This window comes from Drosophila takahashii, chromosome 3R, assembly GCF_030179915.1.
Source record: "Drosophila takahashii strain IR98-3 E-12201 chromosome 3R, DtakHiC1v2, whole genome shotgun sequence".
Classification (NCBI taxonomy): domain Eukaryota; kingdom Metazoa; phylum Arthropoda; class Insecta; order Diptera; family Drosophilidae; genus Drosophila; species Drosophila takahashii.
Genome location: NC_091681.1, coordinates 22,477,191 through 22,494,741, shown reverse-complemented (window position 1 = coordinate 22,494,741; position 17,551 = coordinate 22,477,191). Strand labels below are relative to the sequence as shown.

The 17,551-nt window shown below is 45.9% G+C and overlaps 3 protein-coding genes across 4 annotated transcripts; 1 reads left to right on the top strand and 2 right to left on the bottom strand.

The window, feature by feature from the left end:
- Position 1: 1 nt before the first annotated feature.
- LOC108060023 (uncharacterized) lies at positions 2 to 1,057 on the bottom strand. The gene is made up of 5 exons (XM_070217126.1): positions 902 to 1,057; positions 782 to 835; positions 508 to 722; positions 292 to 445; positions 2 to 231 (listed from the first exon to the last, which is right to left on the bottom strand). Exons 1-5 carry the CDS (start codon positions 951 to 953, stop codon positions 95 to 97), a joined length of 612 nt encoding a protein of 203 aa, XP_070073227.1. The 5' UTR covers positions 954 to 1,057; the 3' UTR covers positions 2 to 94.
- A 266-nt stretch (positions 1,058 to 1,323) lies between these two features.
- Positions 1,324 to 7,279, top strand: Pi3K92E (phosphatidylinositol 3-kinase 92E). 2 transcript variants are annotated; one of them, XM_017145634.3, is made up of 8 exons: positions 1,324 to 1,503; positions 2,312 to 4,232; positions 4,732 to 4,938; positions 4,992 to 5,579; positions 5,636 to 5,942; positions 6,001 to 6,171; positions 6,232 to 6,351; positions 6,416 to 7,279. In XM_017145634.3, the coding sequence occupies exons 2-8, from the start codon at positions 2,473 to 2,475 to the stop codon at positions 6,542 to 6,544; spliced, it is 3,282 nt and encodes a 1,093-aa protein (XP_017001123.2). In that variant the 5' UTR covers positions 1,324 to 1,503; positions 2,312 to 2,472; the 3' UTR covers positions 6,545 to 7,279. The 2 variants fall into 2 exon arrangements, with proteins under 2 accessions (XP_017001123.2, XP_017001115.2); XM_017145626.3 differs by having other exon boundaries at positions 1,324 to 1,527.
- Positions 7,280 to 7,870: 591 nt separating this feature from the next.
- On the bottom strand, positions 7,871 to 14,642 carry H (transcriptional corepressor hairless). Its single transcript, XM_017145655.3, has 6 exons — positions 14,463 to 14,642; positions 13,284 to 14,002; positions 13,052 to 13,225; positions 11,848 to 12,605; positions 10,056 to 11,631; positions 7,871 to 9,990 (listed from the first exon to the last, which is right to left on the bottom strand). The coding sequence occupies exons 2-6, from the start codon at positions 13,951 to 13,953 to the stop codon at positions 9,962 to 9,964; spliced, it is 3,207 nt and encodes a 1,068-aa protein (XP_017001144.2). The 5' UTR covers positions 13,954 to 14,002; positions 14,463 to 14,642; the 3' UTR covers positions 7,871 to 9,961.
- Positions 14,643 to 17,551: the final 2,909 nt, after the last annotated feature.

Below are 17,551 nucleotides of genomic sequence, written 5' to 3'. Positions count from 1 at the left end.
ATTTTTCCGTTGTTTGAACTTTTATATCATGTCAAAGAGTTCCTAAATTCCTTATTTTAACTACATTACTTTTTAAATATCACTCTTGTTCCTGTCAATCCTGCGTTATATCATTATGACGACTCTTCTGGAATCTTATTCTTCTTTTGCATGCGTTGTTTTTAATACATTGCATGGCTTTTCTGAGCGACTTCTCCGCAGGCTGAGACCTATCGGTCAAACGAACAGCCTCTGAAAGTAAATATTACTCATAAAATGGGTGTAAAATATTACATTTATATTGTAACCTACCTAGAAGGGCGGAGAAAAAATTGGTGTATGTTCGCAGGCATTTTTTGTTTTGCGTCCCATCCACATTGAAGGCCACGACAAGTTCTGCAGCCAGAACTTTTTTCAACGATTTCGAAAGAGGCGATTGACTAAAGATGTTCTTCATCTCATTAACCTGTGGGCAATATAAACAATTATTATCCGTTGAATTTGAATCAGATAATTATAATCACTTACATATAATACTTGAATGTCCGGCTTCATATTACTGTCTATGACAAACAGATCATCCTCTGTTTTTAATGGAAAATTGGTGACAATTTGTGAGGAACCGTTCTCCTGACGGTTAAATAATTCCTTGATTAGCTCCTTTTGAGAGGCCACTGTTTCAGCAAGCAAGGTGACGGACCTTTTGAGCGATTCAATGGATCCCCTAAGTTCTTGATTTTCAGCTGCAATATTTAACATATTATTACATGTTAATATACAGTTTAAAAAGTTAGTAAACTACCTCTAATTACAGATATTATACGTTCCTCTGCTGTTGGTTCCAGCTGACCATCTTCTGTGAAAACAAACAAAATTACAAACTGGCAGCATGCACTTTTATTAGCTTTTGTTAAACACTTGCCTGGTTCGATCTTAATCCTCTTTTCGAACGGCTGGCCTTCTGAATTTTCCATTTTTAACCGATTTTATCCTTTTGGTTGTTCTTTGGTTTGGTGCTTGTTTGTTTGCTATTGTGTTGCCAGATGAAAATGTTGCTTTCCCCCTAAAAAATCCAGTGAACTCTTAGGCGAAACTCTTACCACTTTGTGACTCTCTTTCCATTTTCTACGCTCTTACCTCGCTCTGCCTCTCTCGCTCACCTTTTTGATTGCACTTCACGTTGTTTACAAGACGCTGAAAGCGGGCTGCCAACCGAATTTCGACATCAGGAAAGTGTCTCCGCTATGTCTGGCCGCAGTCACCCTGTGGGAGGGTGTCTCCGCTATGGCTGTGCAAGAGTGACCATTTGCAATTGGAACTTGTTCCACCTCTAGCGAGTCAAGAGCTACCGCCGATTGCAGTCACCCTGTGGGAGGTTAACAGACGCTTAACAGCACGTAATTCAACAATACAAATAAAAACAATAAAATTGTTAAATATTCTTAAATCCAACGCGAGTGCGGGCCAATTGCACGTTGCATTTGAGACACGACAATAGTGCGGGATGGCCGAAAGTGGCCAAAAGTGAGTGCCGGAGCTGGAAAGCAAGTAAGGAGCAGCAGAAACTGCGCAGCTCACACCCAAAAAAAACGCGATAAAGGCGAGGGCCAAAATGCAGATGAAAAACAAAAACAAACGGGCCAGGCCAAAAAGCCAGTGAAATTCGGATTACAAGTTGGCGATTCGTGTGCTTCTCAGGCTCTTTCGGCCGCCTGGCTGCAATTTCCATATTTTTGTGGCATCGCGACTTAGAGATGAGACATCGGTGCCGCGTAACTTTTTAGGATACCCTTTCCGCCACCAAAACTCCACCTGTTCGGTCATGGAATTTGACCCGTCGCCTTTGAAAAGTGCCCTTAAAAGCTTAGATTCTTTGAATCTAAACTACCTTATCAGCAGAACCTTACATTAGGTTCCTAATTTCCTTAATCTTAATCATTCAATTCACTTAAACTATCCAAAAACACCTTGTTAGGGCATTCAAAGGTCGCCTAAGTTCACCCTGAATTCTTGTTTTTGTTTTTAAGTTGACCCCCCCTCCCACCATCAACTTTTGACTGTGTGATTCATACTAAATATAAAGTCAGCGTTTTTGTTTTAATTAACAAGAACTAACGATTTGGAGGCAGGGGTTTCTTTCTAAATTAAAATCATGGAGGTTACAGGCGGTTGGAACCCACTTAGAATCGGGGATCTCTGCAGATCTATAGATACACTTCTTATCAAATCGGGTGGGCGGTTGATTTTTTGGTAATTTCCGTAATTAGACACCAAAACAATTGTCGGTATATATCACTAGTAACCCGGCGCCACCTTCCCATTTATTTCACAGAGATTGGCGAGCTGATTTAAATGGAAAACTTTGAAAACAACAAACTGTTGATAAGGCAACAAGCGAAATGCCAACTAACTAAGCTAAAAGACGCCACAGAGAAAGTTAACTAGGAGGAGCAGGAGGAGGAGGAGCTGGTAATCCCGCCGATCTGCGATCAAATGGCCATGATGGACAACCGGTCGCTGGCCTACGTTGCCCACCAGCCCAAGTACGAGCCACCTCTGCCGGAGGAGGAGCTGGAGCCGCCCTGCATGCGCTTCTCGGTGAATCTGTGGAAGAACGAGCCGCTGGACTGCGTGGAGCTGATCTGCCTGCTGCCCAATGGCTTCCTGCTGGGGCTGCGCGTCAATCCGGCGACCACCATCCAGATGGTCAAGGCCGAGATGGTCAGCCAGGCCAAGCGGATGGCGCTGAGCTGGATGATCAAGGAGGCCTGCGAGTACCAGGTGTACGGCATCTCCACCTTCAACATAGAACCCTACACGGATGAAACCAAGCGGCTGAGCGAGGTGCAGCCGTATTTCGGGCTGCTCAGCCTGGGCGATCGCACGGATGCGACCAGCTTCAGCAGCGACTACGAGTTAACCAAGATGCTCAGCGGGATGATAGGCAAGTCCTTCGATCACCACAGGACGCAGGGCACCCCAGAGATCGATGACTTCCGGCTGTGCATGACGCAGATCTGCGAAAACATCGAGGTGGAGCGATCCGTCTACACCTGGCAGCAGCGACTGCTCTACGAGCATCCCCTCCGACTGGCCAACTCCGCGAAGATGCCCGAGTTGATACGAGAGCGTCATCCCACCCGGACCTTCCTCATTGTGGTGAAGAACGAGAACGACCAGAGCACCTTCACGCTGTCGGTGAACGAGCAGGACACTCCCTTCTCGCTGACGGAGAGCACGCTGCAGAAGATGAACCGGTCGCAGATGAAGATGAACGACCGCACCGCCGACTACATACTCAAGGTGAGCGGTCGCGACGAGTATCTGCTCGGCGACTATCCGCTCATCCAGTTCCTGTACATCCAGGAGACGCTCTCGGACTCGGCGGTGCCGAATGTGGTGCTGCAGTCGGTGTACCGCCTCGAGTCGTACATCAATCACCACAACGAGCAGGCTTTGGTGCCGAAGCGACCGCCGCCGAAGAAGCAGCCCGCCCTGCTGCCGCCGCCCAAGTTGCCCTCGTCGCTGTGGGACATGGGCAACTACTTCCAGCTGACGCTGCACAGCATCTCCAATGTGAACTACGACAAGGCGCGCGCCTTCAAGGTGGGCGTGCATGTGGGCCTCTTCCACGGCGAGCACAAGCTGTGCGCCCAGCGATCGACGGACTCGCCCAACGGCAGCTTCGACACCTTCCTGTTCAACGACCTGAAGATGGACTTTGACATCCAGATGCGCAACCTGCCGCGGATGACGCGCCTCTGCATTGTGATCTTCGAGGTGACCAAGATGTCGCGCTCCAAGAAGTCGTCCAACAGCAAGGATAGTGCTTTGAAGGACGTCTCCTACAACAAGAACCCGCTGGCCTGGGTCAACACCACGCTGTTCGACCACAAGGACATCCTGCGCACCGGCCGCCAGACGCTGTACACGTGGACGTACGCGGACGACATCCAGTCGGACGAGGTCTTCCATCCGCTGGGCACCATCGAACCGAATCCGCGCAAGGAGGAGTGCGCCCTGGTGGACCTGACATTCCACAGCAGCGGCACCGCAAGCGTGCGCTATCCCAGCGAGGAGGTGGTGCTGCAGTATGCCGCCGATCGGGCGCAGGCCAGTCGGCTGCAGCAGCAGCTGTCGGCGGAGGCGGAGAAGCCGATCAAGGAACTGAAGGACCTGGTGGCCAACTACACGGGTTTGGATAAGATCTACGAGATGGTCGATCAGGACCGCAATGCCATTTGGGAGCGCAGGTAAGGCTAAGGAATGCATTGCGTGAATCATTCCATTTTTGTTTTATCATAGCATGCCATGAAATTATTGATTTGCTTAATTCAATTCTATGTGAAATAAATTCATTTCGAATTGAATGAATGAATAAATAATTTTTACGAATTTTCTGAATTTGCCAGATTTTGTTTTTGCTTTCTTTTGAGAACAAAAAGTGGTACCCTTTTTTACAAATCAATGTTCACTGCTTAGAAAATAAAATTCATGCAGATTTAATCACAAAATTATGGCCCTTTCTTTTTCAAAAGAAATTGTCGTTTGAATTATTTCGAAATTCATGTTATTCATTCATTCAATTCTATTGAACTCAAAATTCAAATTCATTTAAGTCTATTAGACTCAAAATTCTAATTAATACATTCATATAAAAAAAAAAATTCAAAATAATTCATTGAATCCATTCATGTAGGGCTCTTTTAACAGTTGGAGTATTTCCTAATAACGATTCTCTGATCTTTGCAGAAACGACATCATGCGCGAGCTGCCCGAAGAGCTGTCCATCCTGCTGCACTGCGTCTACTGGAAGGAGCGCGACGATGTAGCGGACATTTGGTACCTGCTCAATAAATGGCCGCTAATTTCTATAGAACGCTCCCTGGAGCTGCTGGACTACGCGTATCCAGATCCGGCCGTACGACGATTTGCCATTCGCTGCTTACACTTTCTCAAGTAAGAAGTGCTACTACTTTGTAGCTTCAACTTATTAAAACGATAATTTACAGAGACGAGGACCTGTTGCTGTATCTCCTGCAACTGGTCCAAGCCATCAAGCACGAATCGTATCTGGAAAGCGACCTGGTGGTCTTTCTGCTGGAGCGAGCGCTGCGCAACCAGCGCATCGGACACTACTTCTTCTGGCATCTGCGCTCCGAGATGCAGACGCCGTCCATGCAGACGCGGTTCGGCCTCCTGCTGGAGGTCTACCTCAAGGGCTGCAAACATCACGTGGCGCCGCTCCGCAAGCAGCTGCATGTGCTGGAGAAGCTGAAGCAGGGATCTCTGATAGCCAAGAAGGGCGGCAAGGAGAAGGTGAAGACCATGCTGCAGGACTTTCTGCGGGACCAGCGCAACTCGGGTGTCTTTCAGAACATCCAGAACCCGCTGAATCCCAGCTTCCGGTGCAGCGGCGTCACCCCAGACCGGTGCAAGGTGATGGACAGCAAGATGCGTCCGCTGTGGGTGGTGTTCGAGAACGCCGACCTAAACTCGAACGATGTGCACATCATATTCAAGAACGGCGACGATCTGCGCCAGGACATGCTCACGCTGCAGATGCTGCGGGTGATGGACCAGCTGTGGAAGCGCGATGGGTAAGCCAAAGGGCAGCCAAAGCAAACAGATCGAGTAATAAATTCCCCCTTCTTAGCATGGACTTCCGCATGAACATCTACAACTGCATCAGCATGGAGCAACGTCTTGGAATGATTGAGGTGGTGCGACACGCCGAGACCATTGCCAACATTCAGAAGGAGAAGGGCATGTTCTCGGCCACGTCGCCCTTCAAGAAGGGCTCGCTCCTCAGTTGGCTGAAGGAGCACAACAAGCCCGCCGACAAGCTAAACAAGGCCATCAACGAGTTCACCCTCAGCTGTGCTGGCTACTGCGTGGCCACCTACGTGCTCGGAGTGGCCGATCGGCACTCGGACAATATAATGGTCAAGAGAAATGGACAGGTGGGTGAAAAGCCATAATTTGTCGTGGAATTTATTTAAAACTTCATCTTTTCCTCAGCTCTTTCACATCGATTTTGGCCACATCCTGGGCCACTTCAAGGAAAAGTTTGGAGTGCGTCGGGAACGAGTGCCCTTCGTGTTGACCCACGATTTTGTGTACGTGATCAACAAGGGTTTCAATGACCGCGAGTCGAAAGAGTTTTGTCACTTTCAGGAATTGTGCGAGCGCGTAAGTCTAAAGGAAATTGTTACCCATCTTGCGAAATTCTAATATTATTTACTTTTGCAGGCCTTTTTAGTTTTACGCAAACACGGCTGCCTTATTTTATCGCTGTTCTCAATGATGATTTCAACGGGACTGCCAGAACTTTCCTCCGAAAAGGATTTAAACTACCTACGTGAAACTTTAGTGAGTCATAGAAAACTATTTGAATGCGAAGCTCGTATTAATTCATGGCAATATTCTGTTACAGGTGCTGGACTACACGGAGGAGAAAGCACGCGAACATTTCCGAGCGAAATTCAGCGAAGCTTTGGCCAACTCCTGGAAGACTTCCCTTAACTGGGCCTCGCACAATTTCTCCAAGAACAACAAACAGTAAACGACAACTACATCGAACATCAAGAAGTTGGCCACACGATCGATTCGAAGTCAACTTCATCTCCCCCACACCAAGTCTAAATGGATCCACTTTTCTTTTCTGCCTGCCTTTCTGAGCCTCTGCCACAGGCGTAGTACAATTTCGTATCCAATTCATAAAGTTCAAAACTATGTGTTCACTATGTTAGGCCGAGATATATCCAAACCCCACACAGACAACCCTTGACCCATAGCTGATAATGTCGCTCCCACAAGTGCTCCAATATACTTTACTGTTAATTTGTACATTTACGCGTTCACCCATTCTTGTAATTCTTATCATTTATCGCCCCCTCATACAGTGACCTTTGGACCCTGGAATTGTTTTGTTGTCTATTATTCATTTGTTGTTTAAACACCCCCCCGCACATGCACACTCGCGCTGAATGTGCAACAAAAATTGTATCCTATTATGATATATTAATTTAAGAGACATTTAACTCTATAAGTTTAATATTAACGATTTCTATCCCTACATTACGTTAATTGTGTACTATATAATTTGTGTCTGCCTTTGTACCAGCAAGAAATCATTATTTCCGTGTTTTCCGGTTTCATTTTATAATGTTCTCTAATATTTGTAACGTATTTTGTAAATCGCTGGATAACTACAATTAAATGAAACAAATTAAATATATAAATGAACGAATGTATACAATTTAATCGAAAGAAGAAAAATAAACATAGATACATAATATGTGTTTGATCCCAAGCGTGGCTTGTAGATCAATATAAGTTTCTATACGAGGCCTCTTCCCGGAGGTCAGAAAGGAAGACCGCGGAGTTATAAGATGTGTTGATAACTGATTTATTGTGAATTTCGTACTAGCTTATATACTACTTGGATAACACGGAAGTTTAGTGTAAAGAATAGTGGAATTGGTTGTATTCTGGAGTAGGTCAGAACGCTTTGATTATGGTAGCAGTTTGCATAGTTGGGTCGGTTGACTCTGCAGAAAGTGCTGACTGCTTGGCGGGTCAGTGAGACATCGAGTCAACCGTTGACATTGACTATGTAGAATATGCTGATCAGCAAATAGTATCTGCCGTGGGTGTAACTGGACGCCTGATACTGTAACCAATAATACCACTGCTAGAGTTGTTGGTCGTTGATTATGATGAGCAACATAGAGTACGAACGTTGGTCATGTTGAGCAACATTGATAACGAACAATATGCTTCTCCGTTTACTGCATTCGTCTCAACAATTTATGTTTTTCTTGAATGGGATTAGCAGACTAATCGCTCCATCTAAAAGTCAGACGTCCCCAACTGAACAACAGCAAGATTGTGTATTAGTTTTCATACATTTAGTATAAGTTTTTATTGACATCAAGTATTCAGTTTCAGTATATATACCTATATAAAATATATTCTTTAAAATTAATTTCGTTTCCGTTACTTTACACACATTTCAACATCACGAGATGAAGTATTTTGAAACCCTTTGCTTATTCCTCGTTTTTCCAACATTGTTTTCGGGTTTGCGCACATTGTTCGACAATGCACGTAGTACATGTGCTTAACAACAGCAACTCTCAAAAGACATCGATATTTAAATTATAAACACTACGATTCAATAAAACAAGAACGTCGTACACAGTACCGTTGTAAAAGTAAAAATAAAATAATAGTCCCTAGACGCCTAACTAACTAACTAGTCAGTAGATAGTAAAAACCGTATGGAATTTGTATGGAAATTTTATTTATATTCGTTTAATTTATCTTTTTTGTAACGCTTACTAAAAATTGTAGCCGAATGGGACTTGCTTAACAATTTTCCAACTGGATTCCATGTCATGACTTGAAAATCATCTGAAGCTATTAATTTTTCCATTGGAAAATATTATTTTTTTCTTCCTTGAGCAGTCGGTTATTTTCTTACAAATTCGGCGTCAGTAAAATATTAAGCAAGTTTCAATCGGCCTTGTGCAATCTTTTCTCGACCTCTTATGGAATTTTTTTTATTCTGCGTAATCAGATACAAAATATACAGTATTTTGTTAAAATCCGTTATAAAAATAGGTATATTAGATATATTGGTTATTTCTCGTGTATCGGTTTACTTTGTTGTCGTGTAAAAATACTGTATTTACAATTACAACTATTTACTTACACATTATCATATCAGTAAATATAAATAGTCATTTGATTTTATAAATAATTTAGAAAATATGAGAAACCGCGTTTTGTTTTTGTCTTTTTGCGTTAGGAATATGTTTTTTATTTGTATCAGTTTCAGTTGTACGAATTCCGGTTTGAAATTGTCTGCTTAGGATCTTTTTGCTTTCCATTTTTTGTAAATATTTTGTATATGTGAATTTTTGTACATTTTCATTTGTTTTTGATTGGACAGCATTGACAGTGAATTTGTACTGGGTAAAGATGTACAATATTTAGAGGGTTACAGCAATTGTGAAGGTGAAATTTAGATCCGTAGAGGATTTAAACTTGAACTTCACAAAGGACCTTTTGAAGTTATGATAAAAAAGAAATGTGCTTAGAGTCAATTAATGAATTCATTAACTAGAAAAAAACTCATTCAATGTCTCTTTGAAATAGGGTAAAATTTTGGTAGAAATTGTTCGATTTTTGAACTTTTTTAGAATTGAAAATTCAAAATGAATTCAAAAATGCATTGCGTCGACTTAGTAGACCATATTTTTAATCGTATAAAATCTACCCAATACAAATTCCTGTCACTTGCTTTTTGGACCTCGATATTTAGGATATCTATCTATAGTTCGTTTTTAGTAAATTTGTTTTCTGTTTTACACATTAATTTTTGTATCCCTAGTTTTGTTTTCATCGTTAAAGGCACAAGCATTTTATAAAAATCTGTTCTTGTAGTTTTGTTAAATATACTTTAAAAAGTTATCTGCTGCGATCCGTAACTAAGTTTTCTTTTTTTTCTAAAAAAATTCAGGTTCAGTCTGTTTCAAGGAAATGTTTTGATGAAAAAAACGTAACTCTTTTTTGAGATTCTTCAAGACTTGCATTTTATACATCCTATAGAAAAATGTTTTTGTTAGTATTACTTTTCATTAGTCGGCATAGAATAAAATTCCTTTGCATATTAAATATGTTTGTCGAAAATTCCATTTCTCAACTGATTGTATAAAAAGTTCTGGAACGGGTTTAAAAACATAGTTGATTTTTTCCTCGTACATTTTTTTTTCTCTTTTCGTATGCATTACTTAAATGTTCGGCCTTAATTGAGAACCTTAGGCTAAAACAATTAGGTTAGAACTAAACTAGCAGCGAACTTATCAAATAATATTACGTGTAGTTGAATGTCGTCTTAAGCGCTACTAGTGCGAAAATGTACTTAACTCGATGGTTGGCCCAGAAACTGGGGCAGCTGGGGCGTGTGTATGTCTCAGTGCTTTGACAGATTCAGTGGTAAGTCTGGTGGAGAGAAAGAGTTCGCATGAAAATTGGGTTTCCTTACTGCGCCCTGATGATTTGCTCACCTGAACTTTGTTCATTCCTTAGGCTACTAGTATGAAACATTGCGGAGGAGCTGGCGCCGGAAGTGGCCGCCGAGGAGGAGGCCGATGCGCTCGAGCTGCTCGGCGAAGTGGAGGCGGTGCGATGACTGGACGCTGCAGACATTTGGTCGGTACTACTATCAGTCAGTTTTGGCGTGGCCAGGTGAGCGGGCGAGTGGTGGGTGGTGGTCAGTGCAGCCGGATGAGGATGCTGGTGCGGATGGGCCAGGTGCGGATGCGTGTGGGGACTGGGAGCGGGCTGCCCGAAGGCGGCGGCAGCTGCAGCAGCCGCCACAGCGGCCGCTCCCACTCCGTTATAGGCGAACGCGTGATAGGGCGACTGCGGCGACAGTCTCGCAGCAGCTGCAGCTGCAGCAGCGGCGGCTGCCGAACTGCCGGCCTGTGGATGTGGCGGCAGCAGGGGCGATCCTCCCGCCTGATAGTGGTGCATCCACAGCGGACTGTGCCTCAGGGCCGCCAATGTGGATATGTAGGGGTGGTACAGCGATGGCGACACCACCGAGGGAATGTAGGCTGCTGCGGCCGCTGCTGCCGCCGCTGCTGCAGCTGCACTGCTGCTGGACGTGACCGGCGCCGAGGTCGGACTGCCGCCCGATCCATTGCCGTTCACCTGAGGCGGTGGCGGATACATATAGTAGTGCAGCGGCGAGCTGCGCTGCAGGTGCGGCTGCTGCTGCTGCATGTGGCGCCGGTCCGGAGGCGAGGCACTCCGATCGCCGGGCGAGGGGCAGCTGCTGCTGCTGGCCGACGGCGAGGCGAACTCCCGTCGGATCGATGCAGTCTTCTTGGGCACAGTGCGCGGCGTCGTGGCGGGCGAAGCCGGCGAAGAGCGCGGCGGCGACAGGTCCTGCGACGCTGAGTTCGTGGGTGGACGACCTCCTCCCGCATAGGGATCCCTGTAGAAGGTGTGGCCATAGTCCACGGGTGATCCCGACGTGTACGGTGGCGAACGCTTCTTGGTTCCAGCGTGCGACGGGGATTTACCGCCGCCTCCTCCTCCATTGCTGCCGCTCACATCCGGGGACTTGGGCGAGGTGAGCAGCGAGCGTGGATAGCTCGAGGAGCTGGGCTGGTACAGGGAGTGGTGCGGGTGGTGCACATTGCTGATTATAGCCGCCGGATGATCGCCGCCCTTCTTGCCGGAGGAGGAGGAGGATGTGCTTCCGCTGCCACTGCTTCCACCCAGCAGCGAGTGGATGCTATAGGAGCTGTTCAGTCGCGTGGGCTGCGTTGACGCTGCCGCTGGCGAGGTGTTCGATGAGCTGGAACCGGGACTGGGGCTCGGCTTTCCCTGCGGAGGGGCCAGATTCATCGGCGACGCCTTGCCAGCCGGTGATGAAGTCGAAGAAGCCTTTGCTCGGCTCCGTTTGCCGCCAGCTCCCCCGCTGCTTCCGCCAGCGCTGCCGTTATTCACGCATCCGTTGTCCTCCAGCGACACCTTCTCGAACTCGCGCAGGATTCTCTTCCTGGGCGACACGTGCTGGTGGTGGTACTCGACTAGACGGCTGGCTGCTGTTGCCGACGAGGGCGGAGAGACCTTAAAGAAGACATTCCAATGGTTAATTCAGGAAATCGAAGTAAAACAGTATGGATATTTATAGAGATTACTTTGAATTTGTTCCGCAATAAACTTGAACTTTGAATAGGTAATTAAAAATTCGTTAAAACGCAAACACAATTTACATTTTGGTTTGTGAGAATACCAGAAATAGAATGTAAATCGTAGACTATTTAGAATGCAAGCAAAACTCACCTTGTGCGTCAAGGAGTGGCCCAAACTGCCGATGGCTCCGCCACCGCTGCGCTCTGTTGACGCCGTTGTCGCTGCGGATACCGCTGGTGCCTTCGACATTTGCTCTAGGCGTGCTGGTACGCCATCGATTAGTTTCTGGATGATGCTGCTGAGCTTGGCCCTCGGTTTCGGTTTCGGCTTTGGTTTTCCCACTCCCGTCTTGAGGTCGCCGTTCAGGTCTCCGTTCACGGGATTCGTGCTTTTGGGCGGCTCTGTCATGGCTTCCTCGTCCTCGCTCGTATTCATCTTCTCCACTGGCTCCTCTTTTGCTTCTGCCTCCACCTTCTGATCAGGGGATGCTACTTTTAACTCACTGTCCTCGGTTACCTCTTTCTTGGGCTCCTTTTCAGGCCCATCGGCATCTTCCGCGCCTTTGATCGCTTCCGGTTTCTCAGTTTTAATCTCATTTGTGGATATGTCCGCCTCGGCGCCACCTTCAACGGCCTCTGCGGCTTCCGCTTTAAGAGTATCGTCACCGTTTTCCGCCTTGACTGCCGCCTCAAAGATGGACTGCTGCTCCTCGCTGCTGGTCAGCGGCTCATGGGGCCGCCGTCGCTTGCGAGCGGCTGTTTGAAGGGCAGCCCGGCCGAGTGCACTGTTCCTGGGGCGGTGAAAGAAGAGCGAGAGCTCTTTGGATATACCGCGCCTGGGACGCGACTGTTTCCAGGGCTGATCTCGCTGCCAGGGCGAGGATTGTATCGAGCTGTTGTCGTCCGAAACTGCAAGGGAGTGGATATGATTATAATGTAACAACAAGGATTGATAAACGATGTAATTTGTAGCAAAATTAGGCTTTTATAAAGCCTATTAAAATCTAATTTTAAAATAGATCAAACTTCAAGATCATTTCTTTGATTTTAAACTTAATTACAACGGATCAATCCGATAAATTTGGCATAATTTAGTTGATTTAAAAAAAAATAAATCGATATTGATAGTTTAGTAGGTACAGTGGGTTTCTATAAAATTTAACTCGATTGTTTTGCGTTTCATTGAAATTGGACTTTATCCCATACGTGTCATTAGAATCATTTGGACAAATAAGCACATGTTTTGTAAATACGGCAGGGGTATATAGCTTAGACCATCCAATTTTTGTTAATCCCCTATTTCAGATGGTTTCCCAATTGGGTTCTCTAACTAAAAAGTATCCCGTGCTACGTACAGCTCAGCGATGTGGAATTCTCGTTCTTTGGATACGCTGTGGTCACCGCCGACGTCGGGGTCACAGTGGCCGAGGTGGCCGCCGATGGAGGCCGGAAGGTCTTGCGCGTGACCGAGACCCAGCCGCTTTTGTCGCCATCCTTGGATCGTGCCAGTTCCAAAATGAATTTGCCATCTGCGTGGGTGAATCTCAATGGTTAATCTTGAATATTTCCGGGAGATTGAATACTTGCCTTTGAAGAACTGCAAACGGCCGCCGTAGCCGCCCCAGCTGTTGTTGCCGCTGTTGCTGCCGTGCGTCGCTATTGGAGTCCTGCCCATTTCAAAGCCGCCGCCGGAGTTGCTGCTGCTGCCCTTGCCGATCTTCACTGTTCCCGCAGCCGCTGCCGCTGCCGCTGCTACTGCTGCTGCTCCCCCCAAGGAACTGTAGTCCAGGACGCCGCCCAGGACATCGATGGTGGGGGGCTTGGATGCAGTGGCTCCAACGATGCTGGCGGCTGCCACTGCGGCGGATGCAGCCATGATGCTACTACTTTTTGGCGTCTTGGCATGCGGCAAAAAGCCATTTGAGGGGGTGGAGCTGCAGGATGAGGGCGTTGGCGTGGGCGTGGTCGTCCTGCTTAAGTTGCTGGGCAGGGGCGGTGGCAGAGGGGGAAAGCTGCTGTTGCTGCTGCTACTGTTCCCATTCAGGCCATTTTTCAGTAGAAACTTGGCGGCCGCCTCTGCAATTATGCTACTACAGTTGTTGTTGCTGCTGCTCTCGTTGCCGTTGTTGTTGCTGTGGCTGCTGCTGCTACTGGCTGCGTTGTTGTTGCTGCTGCCGCTGTTGTTATTGCTGTTATTGTTGTTGTTGCTGGAGTTACTGCTGTTACTGTTAATGTTACTTTTATGCTCATCGGTCATTGTTGTCTGTTGCACTCTGTTACGCTTGTGACGTCATTTAGACAGGGGCCTTCAAAGAGAAACACACATTCGTTTGCCACGGGCATTACATTCACATCGCAATCCCGCACTTATAAACCGCATTGAATGGACAATTTAAGTACCATTTCGTTCATTGTTTTTGTTGTAAATTCCAGGCGCAGAGTTCGCGGCCGGAAGAAACGGCGCCGACGGCGTCGCTAAGCAAAATATGCCAGCTCGGCACGGCGTTAGGAGCGTCTAGCACCATTTTCATGTTTTGGGGCACCGTACCGATCCCTATTACTATTGCACACACATATTCTTATTGCATCCTGGCCACTGGCCCGTCAGCCCACTGGTGGCGGTATTTAACCAAACCAATTTCACAGGCTTTTCTGTGCGTTTTCTTGAAGCCCAAACGTAAAGCGGAGGCAGCGCACAAAGAGAGCACAAAACGAAGTGCGGACAAGGTGGAAATTTTTCCAATGGAAAAAACGTTCTCCAATTACCGTCAGCGGATATATCGATAGCCGATGGTCTGGCCAAACGGGGGCGGTCGACCGAGTTACTCTAATTTGTTTAGCGGGCAGTTGGGGGCGGGGGCAGCTCTGTTTCCAACCAATAAACTAATAAATAAATTTAAAAATTATCAACGAAAAAACGCAGCTCGGTGCACTGTGTGACCGTCAACTGAGAACGGCAAAATCCCCAGAGCCAGGGAGTATGCCTGCCAACAGCCCGTTTCCACTGTTTCTGAAGCAGCCTCACTCCTCTTTATGTTATTGTGCTAGGTGGTCCTGAAATTTTTTTTTTAATTTTTCGCAAAGGTCCTGGAGCTTCAAGGAACCTCAACCACCTTAACAGCCGGTCAAGTCAAGAGGAGCGTGTCCTCTGCATTCCGTGGAACCACTCTCCCAGTTGTCGCAACAGATCATAAATCTGTTTCTGTGTGGGCGCCGGCAAGTACACCAAAGCCTGCAATAAATAAATATAAATAAATAATAATAATCCTAAATATAATAGAAATGTTTAGAAATGCTCTGCGTTACAAAAACAGCTCACCTGTTTGGGTCATTTTCATCATTTTAGATAATTGTAACACACAATTTTGAATTGGATTAAAATTAACGAAATTAACTTAACACACGAATCAAATCAAAGCTTGCAAATAGCGGCAAGGCAACTTGGTAGGTATGCAATAGGTACTTTGCAACACTACACTTTAATCTTCAAAGTTCCTTGTCGCCATTTGTTGATGCTAATCAATTTAATTAATTCTCAATTTAAATTAAATCAATGGAAAGTGAGTTGGATATGGAAGTACCCCATGTCGACGTTGATTTGGAGGATGTTAACAATATTACCCAAAAAACTTTCAGCGTTTTTCGGCAGCTTGGCTGAACCGAGCGATGTATGTTCAGCTGCGGCATTGTATGTAAATTCAAAAAAAAAAAACAACCAAGGACTGAAAATAACTATTATTGTAAATTGTTCTTACTAAAAAAATCATTCATTAAATATTTGGAACTAATTCCATTTATGATTATGGAGCGTAATGGCCAACCCATTGGCGAGCACGCTTATAGTGCATTTGAAGGAGTTCCGGTCGTCGAAAATACTTTTTACTCGGAGCCTTAGACCATATTACAATATGGTTAAAAGGGGCCTGGAGCGTTTTGCGACTGGAGCATCTTACAATTGAGACTGGAGCATTTGAACATTTGGAACATTTTGCGAATGGAGCATTTTGAGACTGGAGCATTTTGCGACTGGAGCATTTTGCGAATGGAGCATTTTGAGACTGGAGCATTTTGCGACTGGAGCATTTTGAGACTGGAGCATTTGAGACTGGAGCATTTTGCGAATGGAGCATTTTGCGACTGGAGCATTTGAGACTGGAGCATTTTGAGACTGGAGCATATTGCGACTGGCGCATTTTGAGACTGGAGCATTTTGCGAATGGAGCATTTTGCGAATGGAGCATTTTGAGACTGGAGCATTTTGAGACTGGAGCATTTTGCGACTGGAGCATTTTGCGACTGGCGCATTTTGAGACTGGAGCATTTTGAGACTGGAGCAAACATTTTGAGACTGAAGCATTTTGCGACTGGAGCATTTTGCGACTGGAGCATTTTGCGAATGGAGCATTTTGAGACTGGAGCATTTTGAGACTGGAGCATTTTGAGACTGGAGCATTTTGAGACTGGAGCATTTTGCGACTGGAGCATTTTGCGACTGGAGCATTTTGCGACTGGAGCATTTTGCGAATAGAGCATTTTGAGACTGGAGCATTTTGAGACTGGAGCATTTTGCGACTGGCGCATTTTGAGACTGGAGCATTTTGAGACTGGAGCATTTTGCGAATGGAGCATTTTGAGACTGGAGCATTTTGAGACTGGAGCATTTTGAGACTGGAGCATTTTGAGACTGGAGCATTTTGAGACTGGAGCATTTTGCGACTGGAGCATTTTGAGACTGGCTCATTTTGAGACTGGAGCAATTTGAGACTGGAGCATTCTGAGACTGGAGTATTTTGAGACTGGAGCATTTTGCGACTGGAGCATTTTGAGACTGGAGCATTTTGAGACTGGAGCATTTTGAGACTGGAGCATTTTGAGACTGGAGCATTTTGAGACTGGAGCATTTTGAGACTGGAGCATTTTGAGACTGGAGCATTTTGCGACTGGAGCATTTTGAGACTGGAGCATTTTGCTAATGGAGCATTTTGAGACTGGAGCATTTTGCGACTGGAGCATTTTGCGACTGGCGCATTTTGAGACTGGAGCATTTTGAGACTGGAGCATTTTGAGACTGGAGCATTTTGCGAATGGAGCATTTTGCGAATGGAGCATTTTGCGAATGGAGCATTTTGAGACTGGAGCATATTGCGACTGGCGCATTTTGAGACTGGAGCATTTTGCGAATGGAGCATTTTGCGACTGGCGCATTTTGAGACTGGAGCATTTTGAGACTGGAGCATTTTGCGAATGGGGCATTTTGCGAATGGAGCATTTTGAGATTGGAGCATTTTGCGAATGGAGCATTTTGAGACTGGAGCATTTTGAGACTGGAGCATTTTGCGAATGGAGCATTTTGCGAATGGAGCATTTTGAGACTGGAGCATTTTGCGAATGGAGCATTTTGCGAATGGAGCATTTTGCGAATGGAGCATTTTGCGAATGGAGCATTTTGCGAATGGAGCATTTTGCGAATGGAGCATTTTGAGACTGGAGCATTTTGAGACTGGAGCATTTTGAGACTGGAGCATTTTGCGACTGGAGCATTTTGAGACTGGAGCATTTTGAGACTGGAGCATTTTGAGACTGGAGCATTTTGAGACTGGAGCATTTTGAGACTGGAGCATTTTGCGACTGGAGCATTTTGAGACTGGAGCATTTTGCGAATGGAGCATTTTGAGACTGGAGCATTTTGCGACTGGAGCATTTTGCGACTGGCGCATTTTGAGACTGGAGCATTTTGAGACTGGAGCATTTTGAGACTGGAGCATTTTGCGAATGGAGCATTTTGCGAATGGAGCATTTTGCGAATGGAGCATTTTGAGACTGGAGCATATTGAGACTGGAGCATTTTGAGACTG